This window comes from Salvelinus fontinalis, chromosome 20, assembly GCF_029448725.1.
Source record: "Salvelinus fontinalis isolate EN_2023a chromosome 20, ASM2944872v1, whole genome shotgun sequence".
Taxonomy (NCBI): Eukaryota; Metazoa; Chordata; class Actinopteri; order Salmoniformes; family Salmonidae; genus Salvelinus; species Salvelinus fontinalis.
Genome location: NC_074684.1, coordinates 16,230,670 through 16,252,019, shown reverse-complemented (window position 1 = coordinate 16,252,019; position 21,350 = coordinate 16,230,670). Strand labels below are relative to the sequence as shown.

The following is a 21,350-nucleotide window of genomic DNA, read 5'->3' as shown; positions in this document are numbered from 1 at the left end:
AACATTTCTCTCCTAAAATGTAGAAAATCAAGATCATATTTTAATAACTGGATACAAAGTGATCTATCTATACTTGGGAGAGTGCTTCTGTCCAAGGCAGAGGGATTGTCTGTCTTGTGTACCCCTTGTTGTCTTTATTTGTAAATCACTCTACTTTTAGAGATTAACAAGATCTTTCTTGACTTCATCTGTAAAATTAAGTCTCTGTAGCGTGGTTCGTTCTGCGTTGTGTAATTCTTAATGAAGACGCTGCCACAACTGATGGTCTGCTCGTTGAAATCTTTTTATTTGCCCTGCACACGAAGAGACAACACACACGTTACCCTTGGTGCAGTCACAGCTATCCGGCACCTTGCTAGCCGAGTGTCAGGCAAAAGAGCGCCAAAAGGAATTAACAGGTGCTGCGTGCACACTCGCTGCACAACAGCATATACAAGTAAAACTATACAGAACATAATTCTGACAAAATAAAAGACATACCTGCACACGAAGAGACAACACACACGTTACCCTTGGTGCAGTCACAGCTATCCGGCACCTGCGCGAGCACATGTACACTCACTCAACCACTGTCACAAGTACTTAGAAGTTACAACAGATACCCCAGTCAGTGAGCTCTGTGAAACTTGTTAACATAAATTCCTACACTGTCCACGCTATAACAAACGTATGGTTGCAAAACAGTACATTGTATAACCTTATGACGGTTTTATATTAAACAGTTTCGGAGCCAAGGACAACATACCTTGCTAGCCGAGGGTCAGGCAAAAGAGAATGATAAAGTGGTATGGGGATACAGATAACCCGCGATGGGCCAAACCAAAATATACAAAACTTTTACAATCACTTGTATGTACAATATTGGTATGAAAAAGTGTTTGTACACCAAATAAAAACATTAGCTATGCAGCTGTAATTAAATAAAAAAATACACTGAATTATTATTATTATTACCAGATTATTAACATCCCCTCTTGACCTAGCCTATTTGAATTGGTCCTTGTGTGCAATTTGGTGCGTAATCTAGGGGAACAACATCACACTGCTACATCTCTCAAATTAAAAAAGTCTATACTCTCAAATAAAAGATCTGAAGGAGGTCTGGAAGTGTTGGATTTTGATGACACACTTAAGCTCAATTGTTTAAAAATATGTTTGGTCAATACAGAATCAATTTGGTATTTCAGTTGGGAGGTCTTACATTTGCACTGACATTTAATTATCTTCCCAAAAGATTACCCACTAAATTGGCTAGGTTTCACCAACAAGCTTTTTAGGCAACATGTTTACTCCTGACATTAGCTAGGTTTCCATCCAATTTGCAACAGATTTTCATAATAATATTTTATAATCTGCACAGAACAATATGCGCATTTTCCCACCAGAGATGTGTTTCCATCAAACTGACATATTGTCAGTGCTTGACTTGGACTGAAATAGGTGCCGGTACTCATTTTGGGAGACGGTACTGTTTATTTCAAATAAGCCCCAAAAAAATTGTTCACCAAATTCAACACTCTCATTGACTGACGTCCTTACAACAACTCCTTTCTTGTTGGAGGGAGACAGATTTTCCACCCAGTTGGGCCTCTCTTTTCCTCTTCCTCTCTGGGAAGAATCACAAATGCAGGATTCCCTAAAATGTGTTGATTAATAATAATTCCCTCGGGGAACAACGTTTCCATACAGGTTCCTAAAAGTCCCAAGGATTCCAGATAGCAAGGACCCTTTTGGGAAATGATAGATTATGCAACCAAAAATTATGTTTCCCAGTTATTTTATTTATTATCGCAAATAAATCAGTCTTACGATAGGCAAGGTTCTTCTTTTTTTGGGCATTTATCATACATTTTAGGATACTAATATTTGCCAAGTACCTCAACTCCTCCACGGAGTTGGGCGCAGACTAAAGTCTTTTAAATGAACCTCCGAGTCGCTATGCGTTGATACTTATAAAATGTAAATTCTTAAACTCGTACCATGTACATATGTTTGTCTTCTGTTGTTTTATTTGTTTGCTAATTAATAATTGTTTAATAAAACAATCAAATAAAACCACCGACAAAAAAACATTTTTAAGTACGAAAGCATAGCAAGACGGAGGTTAATTGAAAAAACTTGTCTGCTGCAACTCTGTGGAGGAATTCCTGTAGTTGGTAACAAGTCAGCCCCATGTCCCAACAGACTCCCATAGTTGGTAACAAGTCAGCCCCATGTCCCAACAGACTCCCATAGTTGGTAACAAGTCAGCCCCATGTCCCAACAGACTCCCATAGTTGTAGTGATTCCATTGATTAATTTGTTGCGTGAAATGAAAGGGTTCTAGAAAAACATGTTTTCCAATGTCCATTAATATTGCTCTGCAGTCTGCACAGAATGACAAGTTTACAGACAGAGTTTGTTAAATCTGTCTGTCATTTTTTCTGTAGCACAGCCTTGAGGATATTAAAGATAGTATCTGTGTTGCAGGAAATTGCTGATTTTAGTCAGTACACACACACCTCACCCAGCTCCATCACCTGAAGCATCCCCAAACCACAGAACATTATTTAGCCACACAGAGAGACAGCAAAACGTCCAACATCTGGGAAGCTTTGTAAGGATGCCATATCTTCTCATCAACACACTACTCCGCCTGGTCAGTAGCCTATTTTCTATTTTCACCATTGATTTTGCATATGTTGAGAGAGACATGTATGTCTTCAACAATGTGTTGGTTTAATTAAGTAGAGCAGCACAATTATGTCAATATAATGTAAAGATGAGTTGTGACAAACATCTTTTACCTTGCTTTATTTCTACAATTTGTACAAGATATACAGTAATTGGTCATAGAAAACAAATCATGTTGCAGTCCAATTGGGAGGGCATTGGAAATGAAGTTGGCCTTGCGTTATCACTGTGCTTTAGGTGACGGGTCCAACAATGGTTGGTGATGAGTTTTCAGACCCATCCATAATAAACTACTTAGGAGCCAGAAAGACAAACAAATTGGGGAACAACTTGTGAGTAATTTGCATAATTTACTGCTTTTTAAAAAAGAAGCTCAGAATCTACAGAAAATGTGTAGTGTAAAAAATGTGTTAACAACATACCCTTCAAAGGGCATACAAATTCCTTAGTGTTATTACTTCATGGCCCTAACTATGCTTACTCCATTTACTGAATTTCTGTATGAATTTACAACAAATACCCAAACACCACAGTGTTGGTTTATAAATGTAAAACCTTCAGCTGCCATGGATTTACATTGTGCAAATGTATGGTACTAATGCAATGTGTTCTCAGGCAAATAATAACGAGATCATTGCATTTCCAGTTGGGAGTACCATGTGGACGAGCCTCCCCGGGTGGTTCTGGACAAGCTGGAGAAGGTGGGCTTCTCTGTGGTGACCATGACAGGCGTTGGGTCAACACTGGTTTGGTGTCTAAACAAGGACACCATCATGTGAAAGTTGTTACTAACCACTTGGTCTCGCTGCAACAATGCATGAGTGTTTTCACCAGTCAGTTAGACTTGTACTATTGCATTCACTGTGTGTTTGTTGATTGGAGGGGTGTCTATGGTCAGTGATAACTTGGGTAAGGATATACTGTATGCTTTTTCTCTAGAACATATGTCGGTGTAATTTAATTGTTGATTATATAATATGACGTGGCTACAGTATTTGATGTGCCTGCAGTACTGATGTCATAGTGTATTTACAGTAAAATATCATTTGGAGACATTCAAACAAATTGCACTTTGATGTAGCTACATTCACTACTGTACATACAGTCCTCTGTCTATGTTACTAAATTGTTGCTTGTGACAAATCCTATAGTATGTTGCACATTTGGTATCATGTATTTTTTAAGGCCTCAATAAATCCTAAAATAAAAATAGCCCAGTTGTGTTTTTGTGTTATATGTTTTCTCATCAAATGCTATTTCTTTATGACGGCAATGTTCCAATCTACTGTATTCCTCCTGCAAACGTGTGGCCTGATTGGTGGAGTGCTACAGAGATGGTTGTCCTTCTTGAAGATTCTCCCATCTCCACAGAGGAACTCTAGAGCTCTGTCAGCGTGACCATCGGGTTCTTGGTCTCCTACCTGACCAAGGCCCTTCTCACCCGATTGCTCAGTTTGGCTGGTCGGCCAGCTCGAGGAAGAGTCTTGGTGGTTCCAAACTTCTTCCATTTAAGAATAATGGAGGCCACTGTGTTCTTGCGGACCTTCAATACTGCAGACATTTTTTGGTACCCTTCCCCAGATCTGTGCCTCTACACAACTTGCAAACATTTCGAAAAAACTGTTATGGGCTATTGTGTGTAGATTGAAGGGGAAAAAACAATTTAATCAATTTTAGAATAAGGCTGTTGTAAGGCCTGGGTGTCGGAGTGTGGAGTCAACACGCAGGAAACAGCAGGTGCCAAATCCAAAATGTTCTTTAATGAACACGGACCATCTAGTCCACCCTATTAATACACTGGGTGTACTATATAACCAACCCCAGACACGGGGAAAAGGAACACAGTCCAGAAACACGTAGCACACAAACAACACCACTACTTACAAGCAAACAATCCTGCACAAAGAAACATGTGGGCCGGCTGACTAATAAGCCCAACTAATTAACCCTAATACACCACAGGTGAACCCAATAACCACATAGGGAGGGGGGGAGAAAAAGATCAGTGGCAGCTAATAGGCCGGTGACGACGACCGCCGAACGCCACCCGTACGGGAAGGAGAGCCTGCCTCGGTCGAAGTCGTGACAGCTGTAACATAACAAAATGTGGAAAAAGTCAAGGGGTCTGAATACTTTCCGAATGCACTGTATATACTTTGTAGTCAGCAATAGGGGAGTGATGGCTTTCTACAAGAGCACAAAATGTGTACATCTCTAGATATCTTTGAAAAGCGAGTCAGGTAAAGAGCTTTTTGGGGTCTTAAAGGAGCACTGTTTTATTTTTAGGCTTGAATAAGCTAAATAGCCAATATGAAGAGGATAGCATCATTTGTCTGATTCTGATAATGGTATGGGAATAATAATGCATTTTATTTTGTAAAGTGGTTTCTTGCATCAAACATCACAAAAACATTTTCAGTCACCTCCTTGTCTGAAGAACAAGTGGATTAACAGGTTCATGTCAAGCCCTGCATGTTTGTTGGCCTACATTGAACACCACACATTGGCTGCTACTGTAGGCTGAATGATAGAACAGCTATTTCCATGTTAAAATGTTATGGGATGCATTTTCTCCATTGTTTTTGATGGTAGGCCACTCTGGTAGGCCTACATTATGATAAACTAGCCACAGTAACCTACTTGAACACTGTTAAAATTGAAACTTAAAGCGGGTACAGTGTTCACAGTAAATGCGCGCTGGAAGTTGCACAGAATTTTCACAACATTCAAGTTTGCCTCAGCAGACCTGAAATTTGCTCAGTGCTGAAAAAAATGAGAGGGAACATTGGTCACTGGCAAAGTAAGTTTTGTTATTTGGTTGTTTGCTTGCTCTCTTTCCACAGCCCACAAAAGCAGTAACTGACAGAAGTGAAAGAAAGAGCTTATCTGGTGATTGGCATTCCATATTGGCTACAGCAGGTCTATGGAGTGCAATGTGTGAGAATCTGCCTCTCATAGTGCTCTGTGCATTTTTCACAAGCTTCAGATTCATTTGGCATTGCTCATCTCCTTCCTTCTGCTGCTAAGGAGAAATGCATATAGAATCTAAACGGTCCTTAAATGGTAGGTTATATATTCATTTTGGTTGATATTAGATTGATACCCTTCAGAGAGACGGCATGTTCTTTAGGTGTGAGAAAGAGAGTTTGTTTGCATATTAGATCAAGCTGATTATGCAACAAGTCCTTATCTAATGAATGTGAGACGCAAACAGGGTTTGGAATGCAAGTCCCCTGACCATGTGTACCTAACAGCCGCCTCTAAGAAATAAAGGTGTTCAGCTGGTGATTTAGTAATGCAATTCCTTTTTAATATTGGAGGGGTACATTTTTCCACTGGTCATGACCTGTAAAAGTCTAGGACCAGACTGATAATTTACTTCGCAAACCAAAATGTTGTGCGCCTTGAAAAAGCACAATTCAGAAACAACCATAAAAGTCTATAATAATGCTCAAATCCACAAATTGGCAAGAAAATGAGAAAGACATTTATCAGTGCATGATATAAGATGCTCTGAGTCAGTGTTTGTAGCATACCATTATCATTGTAGTGAGAGATGAATTACATAATTCACCTTTAGGACTATTATGGCAAGCTGAACATTGAATTATGGCAAGCTGAGCAGAGAATAACTTTTTCATGAATACCGAGTGGATTGAGCAAACAGAGGTGGTGTGTGTTTGGAGAGGAGGGAGGGCCGGCCCTAGCTTTTTGGGGTATAACATTTTAGTGGTACCCCTCGATGGCAGAGAGAAAGAAAATTGTTTTATTAAAGCTAATTTCCCGCAATTCTATGCATTTTGCCATGGGGCGTAGAGAAAACGTTTTGGTTTTAAAGCACATTTTATGCAGTTCTACACATTTTGCCATGGGGCAGAGATAAAATTTTGCAATTTTAAAACTAATTTCATGCAATTCTACTCATTGTGCAATGGGGTGAATATGAATTAGCTTTAAAACTGCAAAATGTTCATGCAATTCTACACGTTGTTCCATGACTTATGCCATGTTCATATGATATCTGAGTGAGAGTGACTAACAAAATCAATGTCGGCCCCCTAGAGGTTAGGGCCCCTGGGCACATGCCCTGCAAGCCTGGTCAGTTATTCGGCCATGATGACTACCACGTGTAGGTAGCTGGCTAAACTAACTTTCTAGAGAGAAAAACTGCTGATGCACTACCAAATTGCACCTTGTGTATTGTAATATTCTAACTCTCAACAGTAAATTGAGACCCACAGGGCAAGTGATATAATCTAGAACACTTCCCCCTTTCCCTACCTTCGTTGAAGAAACCCTAGCAGTGAAGAGTTCACCTGAGCGTCATACACCCCTCCTCTTTTGTCACACCTCCACAATAAGAGCTGACCCTCTATTCCAGAGATTATTGGGACTAGAGGACTACCTGAGAGAAGATAGTCACAAGAGAGAAGACACACAGACAGAGATATTGATAAATCAGGGTGGAGGGACCAAAGGTTTATCACTTTAAACTAACACAACCCAGAGACACAGGTGAGCTGATAAGGCAGTCTAGCTCAGTTTGTGTCTGTGCTTTAGGGTAGTAGACCATGTCAGTGTTTCAGAGACAAGGGCGCTTTTCGCACATGGAACGTCTAGAGAGCTGTATGTTCTAAAAACTGCAGAGAAGAGCGAGAAGAGCAAATATACTGAGAATGCAGAGCAAGACTGCTTCCTGATCACCTCACTTGTGTGGAAACAAAGATAGACACCGGTAAGCTTTTAAGACTTTTAAGCAATAAGTGAATGAACAAACAATGTGTGGCCTATATACTGTAATGGCTTTAGTTAGTGGTTCACGTCTTGACTTAGTGTCAGTGGACCAACTAATTGTCCAAATAAATTATTATTTCAATCTGCACATAACATAACAAGTTGGCTGTTTTACTGTTCATTTGAATCGTGCCAGCTACCTCAGCTTACCTGAGGCAGTATCTCTGACACATTGTCCTCATGGCTGTCTCTTTAAAGCCCCATACAAATCTTAGATGTAAAAACGAAATAATTGTAGATCCATTGGAACTAAATTGTTGAGGATCCATGATGGGAACTATCAGGAAGATTATAAAACCTTGTACTAACTATACAGACAAACAGCCCACCTTGGGGATTTCAACATTGTCTGAAAAATAGGCCAAATTCCTTAACAGCAGCATTTTCCTCAGATGCTTTTTGCTATGACTATAAAATACAAATAAGACAGCATCAACTTCACATTTTAGGCAAATTAGGAAAGTCCCTAACCAGGTTGTCTTCCAGTCAGGAGTAAACAATTGTCCTTAGAATTCTCAAGGTATTGTTCCATTACAGGTAACAGGAAACACTGCCCTGGGGAAAAACACTCGTCTTCTTCACGAGAAGAAATGTGATACTACCAGTTACAACAAGCCATGATTGCAACACTGTCTCATAAGTTCAAGTAGCTTTAGACACATAAACATCGTGTGAACGATGACAACGAGTGAAACCAAAGCTAAAGCAATCACAGAAACACCAACAGTCAAAGAAAAAAGCATTTTTATCAGGTCAGGTCAGAGATAAAAGTAATGGCCCTGAAATAAAACAAGTCTCCAAGGTTACTTATTAACAGACTAATGTGCCTCAGTGTTCACTTTCCAGTACAATAGTTTTTTTAGACTTTTCCTTCTACGAGACAAATAATTCAGCATTCAGCACTGTTTAGGCATCAATTCTTACTAGATTAACATCACACCCATGACAAAACCTTTGTGCTGCAAGCTATGTGTGTGAAGTTAGAATATTATTACAGTGTGTTTGTTTAGACATGCATACAAGAAAAACAGGTTATTTTATTATACAGTCATGGCTGCAGTTACCAGTCCATATAAGGCCATTGCTAGCTACCCATCTCAACCTGGAATCCAATTTCATGACAATCGTGGCAAATGATCATGATGATCATAACAATTGTGGCAAAGGTTGTTTAGCATTGGCATTATTAGGTTGTGTAGCTATGAAATGCCAAAATAAAAAATAAACACAAGAATGAGTATCAAATCATTTGAAGTGAGTTTTCTTAACTTTGTTTTTTTGTCCTCACATGTTCAGAGCTGCCTAAAGGTCAACTGGACCCTTCAACTGAGTGACCTCCACTTCAGCCTAAAAGTGTTGAACTCACTGACGGTACACGCCATTAAGTCCAAGATGCCTCTGAAGACCACCTTATACCTCAAATCAGCCAGCATGCGCTGGCCCCGCAAGCAGAAGCGCCGTGAGCTGCTATCAGTCAACATGATTAGCCTACCCTTAGGTGACTTCCGCCACCTCTCCCACATCGGATTGGATGCCCACGGGGATGTCTTCGGCGACCTCGCAACCTTCCAGCGGACTGGTAGTCTCATCCTCCACAGCTCTCAAAGCCACCAGGACCTCTACTCCAACATCACCCCCAATGAGACCCCCCCACCTCCACCCAAGCCCCCACGCCTCCTCAGGGCAGAAGAGATGGATTCACATGCCGCCAAAGCCAGAACCCATCCCCAGGCTTCCAGAAACCAGAGGTCCCTCTTCCTGCCTTTACTGGATGTTGTGGAGGTAATGGAGGATGACAGGTTGCACCACAAAGAAGAGGTAAAGCAGGAGCAGGAAAAGGAGGAGGGAGGGTTAACGATGGGGTCGGATGGATCCGAATTGAACACGGCCCCCCAACAGGCTCCTTGTCCCCCAGTGGAGGTCCCTCCAGGGGTCGATGAAGACTCGTCTTTTGTCCTGAACCTTGACTTGGGGCCGTCCATACTAGAAGATGTGCTGCAAGTGATGAACAAGCTTCACCAGTGAGACTTTGGGAAGTGTGGCCCTCATGTAATATATTTTATTCTAAGGGCCTTTCAAGAAACCCAACATATATAGGGGAGAAAAACTAAAAGTTCCTTCCTTTCTAATGGGGATTGAAAGGGGTTATGTCATGGATGGGAAAATGGGCTAAACTATTTTCAATTGCCAGGATGCTAATTGGCACATTTATTTTTAATTACTGTTGTTAGTTTGGCTAACTAGAGCAATGTGTCATATCTGGGTCAACGCTTTGAAAGGTTGCCTTTCTCAGGTGAAAGCTCTGTGCTCAATGACACTCCACCTGGATCATGTGACTTTTGTAACGCAGGTGTATAGAGGAGACATGTTGTGAAAGGAAAGAAAGACAGACAGTAAACTACGTATGAGACATAGCTGTGAGGCAGATGTTTATGTGAAACACTGTGAAACACTGAAATAAGACTGGTGGGTTTTGCTTTTCAATGTTTAGGCCTACTATACAGGGACAATGAACACTAGCTCTCCCATAGTCAGACATATGCAGTAGCTATAAGGACAGCAGCTGGGTCGTTCTACGAAATGAGTCCCTTTTGCGTCCCTTTGATATTTTAAGTCTAAATTGTGCACCAATCTAACATTTTAAAAGCCTTTTTTTTTATATGAATCAATACTTGCTAAAGTGCCAAATCTATGCACCCTCTGTGACTTCTAGGAAGATTTTAACCCACTTAACCCCAACATTTCTCCAAGTTGTCACCATCATTGTAAAGCCCTAGCTGTTTGGTTGCTTCGACAAAGTCATTTCTTCATGTGATTAGTGATTCATTTTTAGGTTTTAAAAAAACGGTGTCCCTCATTTTAAGGTCAACCCTGTTACGTGAACTGAACTCTTGTGTTCATATGGTGAAACTGTTACTTTAAAAAAAAACATTGAACATCTAATAGTTAAATCATAATGTAAATTCAGTTTTTTTGTGTTGAAATACTGAGTGGGTCAAGCATAACACGTCAAACTTGTTACCCATAGATTGACAATTACACATTTTTGTATAGCTTGATTTCAATTGCTCCTCCTGTTGCACACAACAAGCTTCCATTCCTCATGTCACGAGGGGATTTATGGCTGATTTAAGATGAAATCGTCAACCCTGTTACATTACAGAATGTTAAAATTAGGTGAAATAAAATATTATTTTTGGGGGGGACCAAGTTGCACTACCCAAAAGGGACTTATTTCGTAGAACGACCCAGCAGACTCACTAGAGTGTTTACCGATAGGGATATTTTATAGTTCTTGTTTTTCTTACCAACTAGTCAAGGAGAAAGTTCAAATCTTTAGGAATATAAAACTGTATAAGTCTATTATAAGTTATTACATGGTTTATGGTATAACTGTGAACAGTATCAGTCTATAATAAATGTCTTTAGAAAATCAAAGCTCACCGACAATCCTCTCGTTCCTCATATCATAATCTTTTAGATATAATTTTGTTTTGGCTAAGGTGGAGCATGAACTCTGCCCGGCACAAGGAAATCACATTTGTGCAAAATCTGTAGCGTAAACTTTCATTTGTAAAATAAAAACCATAAAGCCAAGTAAGATGTCTCATCGTTCGCATCGCTGAGCCAATCTTATTCTTTAACAACACTGCCACCTACTGGTGCCCTATCTTCTAACAACTATCACATCAGTTTGTCTTTCCTCACCACCCGATGGTAGTATTTCACAGCCTTTTATTGGGTGGCATGTAGCTTACTTCATTATTTAATGGTCCAGTCATCCATGGCGATTATTTGATAGATAGATAGACACAGCTTTATTTATCTCCCTCAAGCTCTTTGACAGAAACTGAAATCAAGAATAATCCATACATCTAATTTGCCCAATAACAAATACAAATGTAATAAGAAACTGAAGAATTTATTAGCTCTATACTCAATATGGCCATCCATCTTTATAGTATGCTTTTACCACACTCAGACAGTTAGATTTTGGCAAATTCTCCTCCCTGTATCCTATTTAATATCCTCCATTTTGTTCACTCTACTCTTGGGATTCAGAAAATCTCAACAATGGGACTGAGGCACAACCGCACCATTGATTCTCTTCCACATCTGTGTGTGAGATAACATGAATCAGCTTTTGTCTGGGCCAGAATCACTATGTCAGGCTAGATCTACATCCCACTGCTGACCAGGGAAATTTCTAGGATTTGAAGACATTGGGGGCTTAGCCCAAAACCAGTAGGGGGGTCCGGAGACGTCCTTCCCCAGCAAGAGAAAAGGAATTTCAACAGCTAAATGCATGAATTTGGTGCACTTTGAGATGAACATTGAGAGATTAGATCTTTTTCAGGAAACTTGCACTTGCCACAGCAGACACTGCCAGTACTCAATTACAGTAGCTACTTTGGGTCTCTCTATTCTGGAACACTCTCTATTCTGGAACACATACAGTACCAGTCAAAAGTTTGGACACACCTACTCAGAGTTTTTCTTGATTTTTACTATTTTCTACATTGTATAATAATAGTGAAGACATCCAAACTATGAAATAACACATATGGAGTCATGTGGTAACCAAAAAAGTGTTATAAACAAATTAAAATATATTTTATACTGAGATTCTTAGCCACCCTTTGCCTTGACAGCTTTGCACACTCTTGGCATTCTCTCAACCAGCTTCATGAGATAGTCGCCTGGAGTGCATTTCAATTAACAGGTGTGCCTTGTTAAAAGTTGATTTGTGGAAAGTCTTTCATTCTGGCAAGAACAGCTCAAATAAGCAAAGAGAAACGACAGTCCATCATTACTTTAAGACATTAAGGTCAGTCAATCTGGAAAATGTCAAGAACTTTGAAAGTTTCTTGAAATGCAGGCGCAAAAATCATCAAGCGCTATGATGAAATTGGCTCTCATGAGGAACGCCACAGGAAAGGAAGACCAAATAAATGCTTAACAGAGTTCAAGTAACAGACACATCTCAACATCAACTCTTCAGAGAAGACTGCGTGAATCAGGCCTTCATGGTCGAATTGCTGCAAAGAAACCACTACTAAAGGACACCAATAATAAGAAGAGACTTGCTTGGGCCAAGAAACATGAGCAATGGACATTAGACCGGTGGAAATCTGTCCTTGAGTCTAAATTTGAGATTTTTGGTTGCAACCGCCGTGTCTTTGTAAAACGCAGAGTAGGTGAATGGATGATCTACGCATGTGTGGTTCCCACCGTGAAGCATGGAGGAAGAGGTGTGATGGTGTGGGGGTGCTTTGCTCTTGACACTGCCTGTGATTTATTTAGAATTCAAGGCATACTTAACAATCATGGCTAACACAGCATTCTGCAGTGATACGCCATCCCATCTGGTTTGCGCTTAGTGGGACTATCATTTGTTTTTCAACAGGACAATGACCCAACACCACTCCAGGCTGTGTAAGGGCTATTTTACCTAGAAGGAGAGTGATGGAGAGTGATGAAGTGCTGCATCAGATAACCTGGCCTCCACAATCCCCCGACTTCAACCCAATTGAGATGGTTTGGGATGAGTTGGATCACAGAGTGAAGGAAAAGCAGCCAACAAGTGCTCAGGATATGTGGGAACTCCTTCAAGACGAGGTACGATCACAAATATCCTATCAATGGGACATCAAAAACTGTGATATACTATGTTTCACGGAATCGTGGCTGAATGACGACATGGATATTCAGCTAGCGGGATATACGCTGCACCGGCAAGATAGAACAGCACACTCCGGTAAGACGAGGTGGGGCGGTCTGTGCATATTTGTAAACAACAGCTGGTGCACGAAATCTAAGGAAGTCTCTAGATTTGCTCGTCTGAAGTAGAGTATATTGTGATAAATTGCAGGCCACACTACTTGCCTAGAGAGTTTTCAGCTATACTTTTCGTGGCTGTTTATTTACCACCACAGACAGATCCTGGCACTAAGACCCCACTCAGTCAGCTGTATAAATAAGCAAACAGGAAACCACTCACCCAGAGGTGGCGCTCCTAATGGCCGGAGACTTTAATGCAGGGAAACTTAAATCAGTTCTACCTAAGTTCTATCAACATGTTAAATGTGCAACCAGAGGGAATACAATTCTAGGTCACCTGTACTCCACACACAGAGACGTGTACAAAGCTCTCCCTCGCCCTCCATTTGGTAAATCCGACCCCAACTCTATCCTCCTGATTCCTGCTTACAAGCAAAAATTTAAGCAGGAAGCACCAGTGACTCGGTCTATAAAAAAAGTGGTCAGATGAAGCAGATGCTAAACTACAGGACTGTTTTGCTATCGCAGACTGGAACATGTTCTGCCCTCTCCACCACTGCCTGCTTGTGCTCAACCTGGTAGCTTTTTTTGCCTCTCTTTCGGAAGAAGTTCTGAATAGCCATATGCTTTGTGCTATACTACAGACAGGCGTTTTGTTGAATGATGACATTGACATCTAACCAGGGACATATCACAGCATGTACCGTGTCACTCCAAAGGCTTCTTGCAGTGCCTACTACTGGGTTTCCATTATGTAACACAGCCAGAAAGTCAGAATCCACAGCCACAAAGTTAAAATTGGCTACACAAATGTGCTTTGTGGTCTTAATTCAAGGTTAGGGTTAGGCATAAGGTTAGCCGTGTGGTTACGGTTAGGTTTAAAATCTGATTTAAAAAATATGAATTGTGGAAATGGGTGGGGTTTAGCCATATCTATGACTTTGTTAAGTAGTGACAACCCTACTACATTTAAGCAGATGCGTTTATCCAGAGCAACTAGGGTTATATTCCTTGCTCAAGGGCACATCAACAGCTTTTTCCCTTAATCAGCGCAGAGATTTGAACCAGCAACCTTCAGGTTACTGGCCCAACACTCTTAACTGCTAGGCTACCTGCCTAACACGGTATTCTGTATTGTTTATTTTTGTCATAAGTTTGTCAGTAAACATTTTTTTTCTTATATACTGAATAGTGCAAGTGATCTGTGGTTATGGAAACTCATATCAGACTGAAGAAATCTATATAAAATCTATATATTTTTGACCATCAAAAGGTTCAGGGCTGGACCGAAAACATCCGGGGCTGAAGCCACTACTGCTGACTCATTCAAACCCACAGCTGTTCTTGACAGTTCTCCCTTTACGCAGTCTCCTTCACAGGTGTGGTAGAAGCCTGTGCATGGCATAGGTTATCCTTTAGCAAACCTCCACTGTTCCAAAAACATTTGCTGTATTTGTTGACATGGTCATTGTTTTGTAATAATTAATCCACGCCACAGTCTTATCATCATCTGGGTTCGCTTAATTTTCCGTTCTTTAAAAATCGAAATAAAGGTAACTGATTAAGGGTTATAGTCTGTTTTTATCGACTTAGTTAAATGCCGGATGTGTGAGAGATAACGATTGCAGTCAGCATGACTCAATGTTTGCACACCCACGGCTGAAAAATCTATTCAGCTTTAATCAAATTTGGAAGCTAAACTATTGTACCTTTTGGAGGAGCATTGAAACTAAAGTTCCAAATACAGATCCCATCACAGGCTGTATAAGAGCCGCATTCTTCAATATATCATGGGTTAGGACAACCACATAAAACATTTATATTTGGAGAGTCATGTTTGCTCTTGTTAGCCAGTCTGCCTGTGTGATTGACTGACTTTGAACTTGAATCGTCTGTGTGCCCCAAGAATGTGTTAACCCGCTGAGCTAAAGCATTGTGGCCCACTCCTTGTCATTGATCACTTTACTGTTTTAAGGAGAACGGCAAGGTGCCTAAGTAGGCCTATGCTTTGAGGGACATCTTCCTGTAATGTGCATTAACTGACCCAGTCGCAACAAAATGATTATCCATTATCACAACTGGCATAAGCATGTTTGTATATGAGCTAGATTTACACTGGCAGGTAGCCTGTAGCAACAGGATAGAGTGTACCTTACGGACTGTTGAGATGAGGATTGCTTCTTTCTGACTATCTATCATTAAAGGTGGGTGTCTATCTATGCATGGTTGGCATTCCAATGACAGGTGGTAATACCGGAAATGCATTGGGCGTGGTACATAAAAGCATGGCCATAACCAGGGTCTGAGTTTTAGTGAGGTCCAAACAGGTGGCTCACTGAAGCTAATTTACTGCATTTCTATATCATTTAAAAACTCTAAAATGCTATTTGGAGAACAGAAAAAACAAGCAAAAATAACCCCAGCAATTATCACATTGGTTGCTGGAGCTTCATTCACCTCAGTCGATCTACAAACACATAGCCTATTAGCTATACAATTAGCCCCTACACATGAACTCACATTAACTCACCACCGGGATTAAAAAATATAATTTAATTATTCATAGAGGGATCTGTTAGCAAAAAAACTGTTTAATTAACAAAAAGTTAACAAATTAGTTAGCTCTACATAACTTTTTGTTGCAGTTTTACAGCTAATTTCCTTGCAATTCTACACATTTTGCCATGACTTATGCAATGTTAATATGATATGTGAGTGAGAGTAACTAACAAAATAAATTGGGGCCCCCTGGAGTTCAGGGCCCATGAACACATGCCCTGCGTGCCCGATCGGTAATTGGCTCATGATTACTACTAGTTTAGATTGCTGGCTAGACTAATTTACTAATCTAAAAATTGTTTACTGACATGGACTAATTACGTGACAGTCAGTGAGTGACATACAGGTTTAACATGAGGAAAACGGCTGAAAATTTTAAAAAATGACAACGCTCCGGACCTCGATGTCCTCATATGTAGTTATAACCCTGCGTACAAGGCGTGTCAGGTAAGGAGAGCACATCGCCTGCATGAGCATGTATAGACTTGTTTTGAAATGTCTGTTCTCACTTTACCCTCCTGTGACCTAGCCTGGGTGGATTTGACTATCAGACGGCTTTACTTTTCATGTAGACCTAGACACTTCACCCTTTATCTTAACCTATACAACCCATACTTCTCCACCTAGAATAATGTTGAAGACATCCTTATAGACATTTAAAACTTATCAAGTGTACTCCTACACTTAACATGCAACTGTGTGAATAGTGAGGTCAAGCACCAGGGGTAAAATTATTTTTATCTTGGATATTCGATTTTCTCTTGTCAATAGCTATTGAACCAAGCATGCCATGACTATAAAGATGGTATATTCTGAATCAGGGGTTGATGGAAAACAATCTACCTTTATTTGTGTGAAAATAAATTAAATACGATTTTGGATTTCAATCTTCAATAGCTCTTACAGAAAATTGTGGCATGACTATGAGAATGATATATTCTCAATCAGGGGAGGATAGAGAAAAATTCCCAGCTTTTTTGTTGTTGATGTTGAAATGTCGTTATTGTGTTATTTGTATGGCTTTCAATTTTCAATAGCGCTTACACAAAGCATGGCATGACTATGAAAATTATATATTCTGAATCGGGAGGATGGAGAAAAATCCTGCTGCTTTATTTTGTTGTTGAAATTCATATACAGTACAAAAGTTTTAGAACACCTACTAATTCAAGGGTTTTTCTTTATGTTTGACTGTTTTCTACATTGTAGAATAATAGTGAAGACATCAAAACTATGAAATAACACAAGTGTTAAAAAACAAGTGTTAAACAAATCAAGATATATTTTATATTTGAGATTCTTTAAATAGCCACTCTTTACCTTGATGACAGCTTTGCACACTCTTGGCATTCTCTCAACCAGCTTCATGAGGTAGTCACATGGAATGCATTTCAATTACAGGTGTGCCTTCTTAAAAAGAGAGGGCACGTTAAAAAGTTAATTTGTGGAATTTCTTTCCTTCTTAATGCATTTGAGCCAATCAGTTGTGTTGTGACAAGGTAGGGGTGGTATACAGAAGTTAGCCCTATTTGGTCAAATAGGACCAAGTCCAAGTCCAAGTCCATATCATGGCAAGAACAGCTCAAATAAGCAAAGAGAAACAGCAGTCCATCATTACTTTAAGACATCAACATCAGTCAATACGGACAATTTTAAGAACTTTGAAAGTTTCCTCAAGTGCAGTCGCAAAAACCATCAAGTGCTATGATGAAACTGGCTCTCATGAGGACCACCACAGGAAACGAAGACCCAGAGTTACCTCTGCTGCAGAGGATAAGTTCATTAGAGTTACCAGCTTCAGAAATTGCAGCCCAAATAAATGCTTCACAGAGTTCAAGTAACAGACACATCTCAACATCAACTGTTCAGAGGAGACTGTGTGAATCAGGCCTTCACGGTCGTATTGCTGTAAAGAAACCACTACTAAGGACAGCAGGGGCGGCAGGCAGCCTCGTAGTTAGAGCGTTGGGCCAGTAACCGAAAGGTTGCTGGATCGAATTCCTGAGCTGACAAGGTAAACATCTGTCGTTCTGCCCCTGAGCAAGGCAGTTAACCCACTGTTTCCTGGGAGCTGAAGACGTGGATGTCAATTAAGGCAGGCTCCTGCACCTCTCTGATTCAGAGGGGTTATGTTAAATGCGGAAGACACATTTCAGTTGTACAACTGACTATCCTTTCCCAATACTAAGAAGCGACTTGCTTGGGCCAAGAAACATGAGCAATGGACATTAGACTGGTGGAAATTTGGTTTCGAGTCCAAATTGGCAATTTTTGGATCCAACCGTGTCTTTGTAACTTTGCAAAAATCAGAAACTTTCTATCCAAAAATTATGCAGAAAAATGTATCCATGCTTTTGTCACTTCTAATTCTGTCACTTCATGCTTTTGTCACTTCTCTTCTGACCAAGGCCCTTCTCCCCCGATTGCTCAGTTTGGCCGGGCGGCCAGCTCTAGGAAGGGTCTAGGTAGTTCCAAACTTCTTCCATTTAAGAATGATGGAGGCCACTGTGTTCTTGGGGACCTTCAATGCTGCAGAAATGTTTTGGTACCCTTTCCCAACACAATCCTGTCTCGGAGCTCTATAGACACTTCCTTCAACCTCATGGCTTGGTTTTTGCTCTGACATGCACTGTCAACTGTGGGACCTTATATAGACAGGTGTGTGCCTTTCCAAATCATGTCCAATCAATTTAATTGACCACAGGTGGACTACAATCAAGTTGTAGAAACATCTCAAGTATGATCAATGGAAACAGGATGCACCTGAGTTCAATTTCGAAATCTCATAGCAAAGGGTCTGAATACTTATGTAACAAAGATATTTCTGTTTATTATTTGCAATAAATGTCCCAAAATTTCAAAAAAACGGTTTTCACTTTGTCATTCTGGGGTATTGTGTTTAGACTGATGAGGGGGGGAAAGTATTTAATCCATTTTAGAATGAGGCTGTAACGTAACAAAATATTTTTGGGGGGGGCTTTAAACCTTCCATAGCTCTTCCACAGAGACCTATGACAATGAAAATGACATATTCTGAATATGGGGCGGATGGGAAAAAATCCACAGGTGTTTCTTGTTGATGAAATGTCGTTATTTTGTCCCATGTCACAAGTTGTGGAAACTGAAAGCAGCGGCATGGATGGGAGTGACTGAGGTTCGAAGCAGATTGACATAAGGAATAGCTTCGCTGCACTGATGCCTGATCTACCTGCGCCTTCATCGCTGGGACTGCCTGTGTCTGCGACGGCAGTGCTAACTCCAACTACGCTGACTACAGCAGCGGCTTCGTCGTCGAGTTCGGCTCCTTTCGCTCTCTCGATCTGACGGGGCACTGCCTGTTACAGTATGATATGTTGGATAAGGGAATAAAGACAGACACCAATGTCAAGTTCAATAGCCTTGTTAAGCATTGTACAAATCCCTACGCGTGGAGTCTGGGGAATAGTCCGGCTAGTCAAATACCTATCAACTAGACTCCGTAACATCATCCTTTTCAATAGAAAGTGCAAACATAACGGCATAACATTGAGTTCTTAACAGTCAAGTCATAACAATTGAAAAGCATGACATTTTCTTTTTACTTCAGTTGTCATCTTCCTTTTTTTACATTTAAAATAAATAAATAACAGACAACAAGTTAAGTCTCTTGCAGAGTAAGCCTGTCCGGTGGCTTGCACAGCCGACCCACCGGTGAGTAAGTATTGGCTCTGACAGGGGTAGGATTAGGGCCACGAGCTCTGGACCGATCGCCGGGAGCAGCGGGTATATGCTAACCTGCTTCTCATGGGCCAGTGAAAGACTCAACGAATTGTGTGAGGGGTGGGAATTCCCTTCTCCGGCTGTTGTATTGAACAGTTCAATGGTGAGAAATGTCTCAGTCCCTGGAGCAAAAACGTTGTGCTATCCAGGAGCACGAGTACAGAACATCAATAAGCTGCTCCCAAATATGTTAAACCAGCATCAGGAAATTGAGTCTTTCATAGTTCATTTGGTATTCAATGACATTACAAAGGGCAGCTAAGAACAGCTGAAGATATATTTGAAAGAATTGATTGGCTCACTCTGCCATCCCTAAATCGTGGCATTGAACGGTTCAGCAGACTTTTAGCCCTCCATAACTGGCTATGAGACTATTGCATCTCTGCGGGTGTTACATTTATTGACACTTTTGATACCTTCTGGAAACAAAGCTCATGTTATAAGGAGGATGGGATCCACCCACATCATTTGGACTCCTGGATCCTTTCACAGCAATTTAAGGCTGCGTTGAAACAATGACTTATCAATGACACAAGCCCAGCTCATTTAAGCCCTACCATTGTGTCGCTGAGTTGTCATAATGCTTCAGCAAATGTACATTATCCCAGAGGGGCTGGAAGACTTCATGTAAGTACCCTAATGTATGTCCCTCTTACTGTCCTAAATGCCTCTGCTGATCCTACAGCTATTGTATGCAGTAATCACGTGCCTATGAACCAGAGTTATACTGTTGACAATGAGGCGGTGTCCCCGAGCAGGAAGTCCACTGTGTGCAGCTCACCCTGCACTAACATAAATAACCTGAGCATGTCTACCTCTGCTAAGCTTCCCAGTAAAGCAATAAAAACAGAAAAGTGCTAAAAATAGCCCACATTAACATATGTAACAGAAGAAACAAGGTTCATTAAATTAATAATTTGCTAGTAACAGACGGCATTCATATTCTGATTATCTCTGAGACTCAATTACTAAATTTAAACATCAGCTATCTGAGCAGCTAACAGATCGCTGCAGCTGTACATAGTACTTCTGTAAATAGCCCACCCAATCTACCTACCTCATCCCCATATTGTTTTTATTTACTTTTCGGCTCTTTTGCACACCAGTATCTCTACTTGCACATCATCATCTGATCATTTATCACTCCAGTGTTAATCTGCTAAATTATAATTACTTTGCTACTATGGCCAATTTATTGCCTACCTCCTCACACCATTTGCATACACTGTATATAGACTTTCTTTTTTTCTATTGTGTTATTGACTGTACTCTTGTTTATTCCATGTGTAACTCTGTGTTGTTTTATGTGTCGAACTGCTTTGCTTTATCATGGCCAGGTCGCAGTGCAAATGAGAACTTGTTCTCACCTAGCCTACCTGGTTAAATAAAGGTGAAATAAAATAAAATTAAAATAAACAAGGAAAAAGAAATGGCAACTAATTCTGGCTGCACAACCGAATGGCTAACATACTGCAAATTGAGAAATCACGTGACTAAACTGAATAAAAAGAAGAAGAAATTACACCATGAAACAAAGATAAATTATATAAAGAATGATAGTTAAACGCTTTGGAGCACCTTAAATGAAATTTTGGGCAAAAAGGCAAACCCCGCTCCGACAACTTAGATGGAAAATTACTGAGGATAATAGCGGACGATATTGCCACTCCTATTTGCCATATCTTCAATTTAAGCCTACTAGAAAGTGTGTACCCTCAGGCTTGGAGGGAAGCAAAAGTAATTCCGCTGCCTAAGAATAGTAAAGCCCCCTTTACTGGCTCAAA

At 40.4% G+C, this 21,350-nt stretch overlaps 2 protein-coding genes across 2 annotated transcripts; both read left to right on the top strand.

The window, feature by feature from the left end:
- Positions 1-2,465: 2,465 nt before the first annotated feature.
- Positions 2,466-3,886, top strand: LOC129817920 (GTP cyclohydrolase 1 feedback regulatory protein-like). Its single transcript, XM_055873519.1, has 3 exons — positions 2,466-2,638; positions 2,911-3,005; positions 3,320-3,886. Exons 1-3 carry the CDS (start codon positions 2,603-2,605, stop codon positions 3,450-3,452), a joined length of 264 nt encoding a protein of 87 aa, XP_055729494.1. The 5' UTR covers positions 2,466-2,602; the 3' UTR covers positions 3,453-3,886.
- A 3,191-nt stretch (positions 3,887-7,077) lies between these two features.
- On the top strand, positions 7,078-9,706 carry LOC129817389 (cdc42 effector protein 3-like). Its single transcript, XM_055872570.1, has 2 exons — positions 7,078-7,408; positions 8,764-9,706. The coding sequence occupies exon 2, from the start codon at positions 8,860-8,862 to the stop codon at positions 9,490-9,492; it is 633 nt and encodes a 210-aa protein (XP_055728545.1). The 5' UTR covers positions 7,078-7,408; positions 8,764-8,859; the 3' UTR covers positions 9,493-9,706.
- The last annotated feature ends 11,644 nt before the right edge of the window (positions 9,707-21,350 follow it).